The 10,702-nt window shown below is 44.7% G+C and overlaps 2 protein-coding genes across 2 annotated transcripts; one reads left to right on the forward strand and one right to left on the reverse strand.

The window, feature by feature from the left end:
* Positions 1-78: 78 nt before the first annotated feature.
* Positions 79-1,209, reverse strand: T265_00570 (hypothetical protein; the record flags this gene model as incomplete). The annotated part of the gene is made up of 1 exon (XM_009164374.1): positions 79-1,209. The coding sequence occupies one exon, from the start codon at positions 1,207-1,209 to the stop codon at positions 79-81; it is 1,131 nt and encodes a 376-aa protein (XP_009162638.1).
* A 5,452-nt stretch (positions 1,210-6,661) lies between these two features.
* T265_00571 (hypothetical protein) lies at positions 6,662-7,792 on the forward strand (the record flags this gene model as incomplete). The annotated part of the gene is made up of 1 exon (XM_009164375.1): positions 6,662-7,792. One exon carries the CDS (start codon positions 6,662-6,664, stop codon positions 7,790-7,792), a length of 1,131 nt encoding a protein of 376 aa, XP_009162639.1.
* Between the last annotated feature and the right edge of the window lie 2,910 nt (positions 7,793-10,702).

A 10,702-nucleotide genomic window follows, 5' to 3' on the forward strand; every position in this document is an offset into this window, starting at 1 on the left:
GAAGAATGTGAATTAGTAAAACACAATTGTTGGAAAAAAACACATCTAAAATGGACAAACGGAGATAGAAATAAAAGTCTAAAAGCATTTTCGGTGTACAATACCCGGGCCAGATTCGTCATACTCCTGTTTGGTGATCCACATCTGATGGAATGTAGATAGGGAAGCCAAAATTGAACCTCCAATCCACACCGAGTATTTGCGCTCCGGAGGAGCGATTATCTTGATCTTCATTGTGCTCGGCGTCAACAATGTAATCTCCTTCTGCATTCGATCGGCGATGCCGGGGAACATGGTCGAACCGCCAGACAAAACAATGTTCGCATACAGGTCCTTTCGAATATCCACGTCGCATTTCATGATCGATGTGTAGGCGGTCTCATGCAGACCGGCACACTCCATACCGAGGAAACTCGGTTGGAACATGGCCTCGGGACAGCGGAATCGTTCGTTGCCAATCGTGATCACCTGTCCATCGGGAAGCTCGTAACCCTTCTCCAGTGATGAGCTCTCACTGGCAGTCGCCATCTCGTGATCGAAATCGAGTGCGACGTAGCACAGCTTCTCCTTGATATCGCGAACGATTTCTCGCTCAGCTGTCGTGGTGAACGAGTGGCCGCGTTCCGTCATGATTTTCATCAGGTAGTCAGTCAGATCTCGACCAGCCAGATCCAGACGGAGGATAGCGTGTGGTAGGGCGTAACCCTCGTAGATCGGCACTGTGTGACTCACACCGTCCCCGGAGTCTAACACAATCCCAGTCGTCCGACCAGATGCATACAACGACAACACAGCCTGAATGGCCACGTACATGGCTGGTGTGTTGAACGTCTCGAACATGATCTGTGTCATTTTCTCACGGTTCGCTTTTGGGTTCATGGGTGCTTCGGTGAGTAGGACTGGGTGTTCCTCGGGGGCGACACGCAGTTCGTTGTAGAACGTGTGATGCCAGATCTTCTCCATATCATCCCAGTTGGTCACGATTCCGTGCTCGATCGGGTACTTCAGAGTGAGGATACCACGTTTCGACTGTGCCTCATCACCGACATAACTGTCCTTCTGTCCCATTCCAATCATGATTCCGGGTTGTCTGGGTCTCCCAACGATGGATGGGAATACGGCTCTGGGTGCATCATCTCCGGCGAACCCGGCTTTGCACATACCGGACCCGTTGTCGATTACGAGCGCGTTGATTTCATCTTCTGCCATGTTGTTTCCTTCGAAAATGCATTTAATGCGTTATAGAAGACCGGTTAGCTAAACTGTAACTTATATTCTGTTGACGTTTGACCATGTATAGATTTCGTTCCATCACACTTTGCCTCATGGCTTATCTTCAGTTGTATTGGCTTGACTGTCTACACCTCATTTTACCCGAGGCTGCACCAGTCAACCTTACGAGATAATCTGCAACTCGTCCTCCTTTTCGGAGCAGGTGATTGATTTTTTCATTTAGGCATGTGCATATGCGCAGCAAACAGTGGCTGATAGTAGATGATTTTAGCTCATGTCTGTCTGTACGATAAAACAGAGCTGCACTTGTCGGCTCAGCTGACTAATGTTATGCACTGTGAAAGACAGTTCACAAGACGCAAAATGCACCACTTATTTTTTTTAGTGATAAGCGCTGAGTAGTGATGTCTCTTTGTTTGATCACAAAACTTCTGCGTTTTGAATGCCAAGCACGGGGAATGTAAATAACCTGGAAATGTGTATATCAGTGGGTCTAGTTACGCCTGAGCGTAATAAAATGCCTGTAAGAACTTGGACACAGTGGTCCCAAATTGTTCCCACGTCATTTGTCACTAATGGTTCAACTAAACACCAAGGCATCACGAGTGGCACTTGCCAGTTCAGGGGTCTACTCATTCATCGTTATTTCAAACACAGTATTACGAGGTTAACGATACGATATGATAACATTTTTAAGCCTGGATAAAGTGGCACATGAGAACACTATCTTTTGCTTTTATTCTTGTAGACCAAACTACATTCGACGGAAAGTCAGCTTTTACATAATTTAGCCATTCGTTCGAACTGTGTGAGCATGATGAGGTACATATAGAGTACCCGAGAGCCGCTCTGATTATCTCCACAGGCTTCTTGTTTTTAAACAACAATTATTGCAGTGTAAAATTTCAGAGAGACTAGTTCGACGAACGATTGTGCGGAAAGATTAGAAATGACCAGGAATGTTTGACATCGAATAATATTCGCGTGTGGTTAAGTGGCAACTGTACATGATTTATGGTTGCTTCCGTTGAAGGCAGCATACTATGTAGACGGCAACAACTTCGAGAACTTATCTCATACATTTTACAGCGATGCAAGTTTTCAGTGAGGGTGTACACTCTTCCTTACTTCTCGTAAATCAATACAATGATTTGTGCTCCAATGCAAAAGCTTTTTAAAAACGGGTGGATGAAGCTAAAAGGGTATTCTTGCGGATTACCAGAGCTAATGAGGTTTCGTTACATTCTGGTCAACTAGGCATTATTTTTAAGTTACAAAAGAGGGCTAGAAACGTATATCTCTGACTGACAGTTAGTCACTGTAAAACTGGACTTTAGTTGTGTGTTGAACCCGTAGCAGTATAATACATTCCAGAGTTAACTTGCTTTTTCTTCGACCTCACGCGGATGTTCAGTTGGAAAGCAGCTCGATAGGTGAATCTGTGCTAGGAATATTGGAATTTGGTACATCAATAATGATACAGATTTCAAAGAACAGGGTCTGTTCCGTCCCATTTATGGATCATTGAGGAGAGGCAGTCCAAATCGACAGTGTGAAAACATTTTAGTACTAGATGCACGCAAAGATTACGGGGCGCATGGCGTCGGATAACTGATGAGATGGATAAATTGTGGTCAGAGGTAGGGAATGAGCAACTGGGGACAATGATAACACTTTCCTTTCCAAAAAGCTAAGTTTCATTCCCCGATTCACCGCAGATTCTGCTCCCCGTAAGGTTAGGTGGTCTAAGATGACTTTCTGGCATTAAGTTGGCTTACTAGGAGAGAACGGGAGCCCAAAATATACCCTGAACTGGAGGACCTGCTAAAAGTCATAGCGAAAGGCGCTATGCTATGCTCATAGACAGCTGACGTTCTGTCTTCTTGATGCAAATGCTTACATGCAAACCCTTATTTCTATGTACACTGTGCGCTGGACAGATTTGGGATATTACACAGTCGAAAGTGGCAGTCCTGCCAATTTCCACAGGGAAACGAGATCGAATACGAAAAACACATGCTGTACTGCGTTCCATAGACGATGATGGACATAAATTAAATGAGAAGGGAAGAAGGACTGTCACGAGTAACTCTTCGTAGAGGCTTCGGGATAAGGGATTTCTTAGCACAGGTAAGTGGCTTACAGAAAGTGGTCAAATGCCTTCTGCGAAAACAATGAAGCACAGCAAACGAGCACACACGAAACAATACGGCGAATATATCGGTTGAGATGGCATTACCTAGGATTATTATAAGCTGATTGGTATCTGAGGGTGGAAAGTGAGATATTTACGAAAAGTTACAAAGACGAGATTCTCTCTGAGGAAGGTTCAGTTCTACAACGTATGAGAGTGTCTTGATAGAGTGCAGAGTGCCCAGTCGAAAGATACAGACTAAGTGCCGGAAGAACTAATCCCAGTTGAGTTTCTCACTGATGACGAGGACAAAATAAGGAATGAGATGCCATCTCCTGACGGTGAGAAAGCATCTACAAGTTACTGGTCAGTGAAAAGTTATCGATAAGAAGTAAAATATTACGTTGAACAGAGCCACTGGGAATAAGTAAAAGGAGGGAAGGTCACGCTGGGCAAGAGGGCAGCACCTTGGGTTAGGCTCAGTTTGACTTAGGAAACAAAAGAACTGGTGAGATAAGAAGCCAATCACCCAAGTTTCTCCTATCATGATAAGCGTGAAGTGTGAGGACTAGAATATAATGTTGAAAAACGATATGTTATGGATGCCGAGCTATGAGAAATGTCGATAAATTCCACTCATAGACTACGGGAGGTGGACCCACGGTATTCTGCAAATCACTGTCAATGATGGTGGGAACAAAGGTATCGGGAGCGGAAATAGCCACTCATAGCGTGGGAGCAAAGCAGATCAGTGGACGCGGTATGACAGAGAAGCCTCCATAGCGCAGTCGCCTATAAAGGTATGAAGAGGCAACGAACGACAGGAGATTAATCATATAAGTGTGGAATGGGGGAACGTATATCTTAAGGGCATCCCAACACTGATGTTCGCATTCTGAAAGACGACACCGCCCGTCTGTACGTACAGAGGAAGGATGTACAGGGAGTTTCTAATCCAAGTAATGAAGTTTGAGTGAAGCTGACGTATAGAAGCTCGGCAAGCAGGTCCACATGCAGGCTCTCTTCAAATCTGATAACCAATCATGTTACTAAGAAACAGCAAGCCTGCGAGATCGATCAGGGTATTACGATATATACTACCATCCACCGGAGGGGCAATTGGAATCCGAATGCGTGACAGAATTCTGCGTCCAAAAAAACGTAAACGACCTTTAAACCTAAGCTGACTTGCGAAAAATTTTTGACATTAGTCACTTAATCGACTCGTTGACGCACTGACCCGTGTACCTCTAATCCCACTGCGTTCTTTTTCTTCCTTTATAGATTACCTGTTCGTTGTTTGTACTAAACCGGTGCACATAAAATTTTGCGATAGAATTACTCGCCAGTTACAGACAAAAGCTATGCTTGCTATCTTCGTTCTTCTCATGGTCTGAATGGGTATCTTCAATTAGTTCAAACTATTAGATTAAATATTTCAGAGCAAAAGGCTATGAGACAGACAAGGTGCAAACTTTGCATGCCCCAAAGGCAAGAAATTGGTCTGGGTGTAAGTGCTGGCCACTGCGGATAACGAGGTGCTGGACTCAAATAAACGTAGCGTTCAAAGCCGCACCAGTGAGCGGAACGGCACATACCTGTAGCTGTTACTTCAAAGTTTCACATTCAAAACACCCATTTTAACAGTCCTCTTTGTAACATGGAGCAATTATTCTGGTGGGTCCACACCAAAGGAGAAGCACTGGACTTGAGTTCGGCTCTTATCCGGGCTCATCACTAATGCATATACTTGAATGTCCCGGGGTCTAAACTCCGGAAATCTGACACAGGAAGCAGGTGTTACCATTAGTTCACCAGCACAAGTCAGAGACGTTATAATAATCAGTTCTGAGCAGGAGAAAGTGTTGACCCTTAAGCGATATGTTTGGCATTCCGGAAGTATCAAATGGGTACTTTCGAGGTTTGAGTCCTTTCCAGAAGTGAATGTGAAGCCAAATAAAAGCAACGTCCATCGTCATTCTGTCACAGACCAGGCCCAATACTGATGTGGGAAAAACTAAACTTTACCAGCTGCTCGTTTACTGGGTTACTTAGATATTCAGTAAAGTATCGACTACCCTATTTTGCGAAAGGCGAAAATGCTAGGGTGGATGTGTCATTGATGCAACTTCATTAACCGTTTAATGGTCCATTCTAGTCTCGTAAAATTGTATGTGCTTCATGCATACTCAGCATTCACAACCTTGAGATCGCTTCAGACAAGACGAACCATTTACGCGTCGAGCATTCTGGCAAACCGTTTTCCTTTTATCTGCGTACATTGTCGTCGAGTAGTCCCCAAACCGGTCAAAGGGCATCTTGTAATGCGATCCATATATCCTGATCATGTTTGTAAAACTAGATGGAATGTGGAAAACAAAAGGGAAGAAGACAAAAAACTGTGAAGACGTTCGACAAATTATTAATTCATCCAGTAGTAAATGTCTTCACAATAAGGAAACTTCGGCAATACCGAATCACTGAAACCCCCTTAAGTGGGAGAGAGGCTACTGTATCAACTGGAGTTGCCCAAGAAATTCAACAAGACTGAATGATGTAGATCAATCATATCCTACCCCCTTAATGTGTCAAATGAGATAAGGTAACAGTCTTAGAAATTTCACCGGTTTGCTTAACGAATCTTACCTGTGGAATTGATTAAGGCAAAAATAATCTGCAAGTACATCAACTCTTCATTGATATAATGCACAATTTCACAACTTGCATGTTGAAAAAAGGTTCTACTTGTAGTCTGTGATTCAAAATAATACGGTGCGCTTAACGTTTTCTCAGTGCCCCGCAGCATGTAATCACAGATACTCGTGAATTTGAACAAAGGCAATTAATCTTCAAAACTGAGGTATATCCCGTCTTTAGGGTATGTTAATCACTGGACTAGTTAAAGTTATATGAGTTTCAACACCCCTAACTACCATGTGATGCAGATAGATGATCGAGGGTGAATATTTCAATGACATGCCAGTGCATATGGTTTGATTGATATAAAAGTGTCAGTCAAATATCGCGCACAAGTAGATGGTAGAATGACTCAAATTAAAAAAAATTACATGACAAGATTCATTGCCATAAAGCACACAACTAAGAATGCGACACACGGACCACCAAAGATTCGAAAGCACCTACCACTGGTAGGCAGACCAATAAGCTTCGTGCAGACCAAAGTGTCGCGCGCCTAGACCATGCCCATAAATGGAGAGAAGTAAAATGAATAAAAACTGAAAGCACTGAAAACTGTTACTAGCAGCATTCAACTGAGAGGAACAAAGAATAAACATGGCAGAAGATGAAATCAACGCGCTCGTAATCGACAACGGGTCCGGTATGTGCAAAGCCGGGTTCGCCGGAGATGATGCACCCAGAGCCGTATTCCCATCCATCGTTGGGAGACCCAGACAACCCGGAATCATGATTGGAATGGGACAGAAGGACAGTTATGTCGGTGATGAGGCACAGTCGAAACGTGGTATCCTCACTCTGAAGTACCCGATCGAGCACGGAATCGTGACCAACTGGGATGATATGGAGAAGATCTGGCATCACACGTTCTACAACGAACTGCGTGTCGCCCCCGAGGAACACCCAGTCCTACTCACCGAAGCACCCATGAACCCAAAAGCGAACCGTGAGAAAATGACACAGATCATGTTCGAGACGTTCAACACACCAGCCATGTACGTGGCCATTCAGGCTGTGTTGTCGTTGTATGCATCTGGTCGGACGACTGGGATTGTGTTAGACTCCGGGGACGGTGTGAGTCACACAGTGCCGATCTACGAGGGTTACGCCCTACCACACGCTATCCTCCGTCTGGATCTGGCTGGTCGAGATCTGACTGACTACCTGATGAAAATCATGACGGAACGCGGCCACTCGTTCACCACGACAGCTGAGCGAGAAATCGTTCGCGATATCAAGGAGAAGCTGTGCTACGTCGCACTCGATTTCGATCACGAGATGGCGACTGCCAGTGAGAGCTCATCACTGGAGAAGAGTTACGAGCTTCCCGATGGACAGGTGATCACGATTGGCAACGAACGATTCCGCTGTCCCGAGGCCATGTTCCAACCGAGTTTCCTCGGTATGGAGTGTGCCGGTCTGCATGAGACCGCCTACACATCGATCATGAAATGCGACGTGGATATTCGAAAGGACCTGTATGCGAACATTGTTTTGTCTGGCGGTTCGACCATGTTCCCCGGCATCGCCGATCGAATGCAGAAGGAGATTACATTGTTGACGCCGAGCACAATGAAGATCAAGATAATCGCTCCTCCGGAGCGCAAATACTCGGTGTGGATTGGAGGTTCAATTTTGGCTTCCCTATCTACATTCCATCAGATGTGGATCACCAAACAGGAGTATGACGAATCTGGCCCGGGTATTGTACACCGAAAATGCTTTTAGACTTTTATTTCTATCTCCGTTTGTCCATTTTAGATGTGTTTTTTTCCAACAATTGTGTTTTACTAATTCACATTCTTCTCGTTGTTCTTCTTTGTTATCCTGTATGTTGTTGGATGCGTTTCGATGACTTTCTTGAAATCAACAATGTGTTCCAGGCGATGACTAATGTGACATTGTTCAGTTTAGACTGTGTGATTTCATGGGTCAGTCTCGACAAGTCTGAGTTTTGAAATGTGTCTCAATTCTCCGTATTGAATGACAACTGATGAGCATCTTCCCCGCGTCTACTTTTCTCCCAATTTTTTTGTGTATCGTTTTTGGATATGGGCAACGCATGGTTCCCAATTTAGTGGTTAGGAAATTGGATTTGTTAGACGTTTATTCGGGTACTGTAAATTGGACGGTATATTAAGCTTTCGTTTAAAATGGGGTTTCTTACACGTGGGTAGTATTTTTTGCACAATCTTGACAGTTGCTTGATCGTTGTTCAAGTTCTTCGGCTCATTGGGCACATCAGTGAAGCGTGAAGCTGTTAGCTGTTGGAAATTTCTTATTCAGCCACGTCCGTGTATACTGGTGGGACGTCTTTGTATTTTCGTTTCAGTATGTTAAATGTCCCGTGTTCAATCCCGAATAGTCCTTTACGTGCATTATTGGTAAGGACGAGTAGGTGCAAAACTCTATGCACTAAATACCATTTGCAGGATATTTGATCTTTTAAGTAAATTTAACTTGTTTTGAGAATTCGAGGTGCGCTGTACAGCTGTTTTGTCCTTAATAGAAATCATTAACAGATAACCTCGAGCCCACGACCACCTTCCTAGTAGTTTGAAAACCTAACCACTCTGCCACGAGCTTCTGATCAGCAGGATGCTTAATTCGCTTTTGGTCAGGATACAGCATCGGTGATCTGCACCACTTGGCAACGGTTGTTCGCTAGCTCATCAAGCAACCGCTTTTCAGATGGAGTTTTCACTCACCTGTGACGCTCATTCATTTATTCATTCATTCATTCCTTCCTTCCTTCCTTCATTCATTCATTCATCCATTCATTCATTCATTCATTCGATGAGTGAAACTGCCATCTGATTAATCGTCACCCGAGGATGCAGTGTACACTTGTGCTCATGTGCTGTGGATCCCGTTAGTGAAGGATCCGTGGCGCTACCTGCGATTTAATCGCATTGCTCGTCAGGCGTTCTGGGCTAGAAGGTTGGGTATCTTGACTGCTAACCGGAAGGTTGTGGGTTTGACACACCCACACCCACACACACAACTCACACCCCTGTGAATTGTGTACTGTTCACGAATCTAGTAAGGGTGAAACAGGTGTACAATGCCTCTAGGGTTTTCATAATCAATTGGTTGCAGGAGGGTATCTCCATTGAACTTCCCAACTTTCATAACACTATGGACAGTGCTGACCCCGGTTGGTGTGGACAAGCCAGAGCAGTTGTACCGGAACCGGAGGGAACTCACTCAGACGAGAAGCACCAAGAAGAATAAAATCGGACTGGTTATTTAACAGCTTTAAGCCACATTATGAGTAGTTTTCTTCAGTAAACCGTGTCATTTACTTCTTGATGGCTGCCAGCGGCACACAGGAGCAGGCGTCCAAGATTGCGCTCTCGAAATCCGGAATATGGTCAACTGGGCAAAACACTAGTCTCCATTGTTCACATGTCTACAGAAGAAAGAATCCTATAATGTGGGACCTTAAAAACTTACGGTCAGTTGTGACGTATTCCAATGTCTTTAAACCCCAGGTGTTCAGAAACGAAACCCAGAGGAGCACTTTGTCGATGCCGAAACGTTACTCAGTGACTATTGGTTAATTGGTCCAATTCACATGAGCTGGTAGGTGGAAAATACGTACGCCCACTTTAAACATTAACATAAATGAAGAACGCCCAGGTGCCACTACGAGTTCCAGGGTCAAAGATTGTTTGATTGACTATCCACACGGCATAGAAACAAGTTAAATTGCATGTGAAGGAAGCGAGATCTAGCTGGGCATTTCGACGAACTCAAACAGAGTGGTATATCATCAAATTATTTATTTGAACTCGCAGGTAAAGTGAATAATCAGAAGTGGAGTTAAATTGTAGTGATTATCTTTGTTAGTCGTATGGAGCTGCTGGTCAATTCCAAAACAAATGATTGGACAACAGTGACAATTTGTCTCCAAGGTTATCAGCGTACTCAGCAGAATAGTCATCATCATCATCATTGTCAGCTGTAAGAACCGCGTACTCGTTATACACTGGCTGTAGCTGCCGCAGTTTCGTTCACCGATGATTGGGGGCTGATAGGTAGCTGCGCAGTGCACGCGTGAGTTGGTAAATTGGTGCATAAATCCAGTACTGTCAGTGGGTTTTCAAGCGGGGGGTGGAAAAGGAGCTAAGGGTGGAGCTAAGGAGCATTGAAGGCAATAGCTTTGATGCAAGGAGCTAAGGAGCTAAGGAGCATTGAAGGCAATAGCTTTGATGCATGAGCTCCATTGAGGGCGCGACTGGGCCATGTCTGATAATGTCTCTCTCCATTGATGTGGCCCGTCTCGGGGTCCCCATCCAGGAAGACGGCAATGACCAGCGCAGCTAAGTTTGCTGGTAATGGCTTTCATAATTTGCTGCCAAGTCATTGGTTGACCGCCTCTGACTCTCTTCCACCCTTCACGTGGTTGTGCGAAAAGAGCCCTTCGAGGAAATCGGTCGACTGGCATACGCAACACGTGGCCAAGCCAGCGCAACCTGTGCAGTGTGATCAGTTCATCTATCGAGGGTGAGTTATTTCTCCCGAATACCATTCGACGTACTTCAGCAGTGCTGATCCGGTGTTCCCACCAGATTCGGGCAATGCTCCGAAGACATCGATGGTCAAACACTGAAAGTCTTTTGACGTCCTCGGCGC

The sequence above is a fragment of the Opisthorchis viverrini genome (genome assembly GCF_000715545.1).
Source record: "Opisthorchis viverrini unplaced genomic scaffold opera_v5_5, whole genome shotgun sequence".
Classification (NCBI taxonomy): domain Eukaryota; kingdom Metazoa; phylum Platyhelminthes; class Trematoda; order Opisthorchiida; family Opisthorchiidae; genus Opisthorchis; species Opisthorchis viverrini.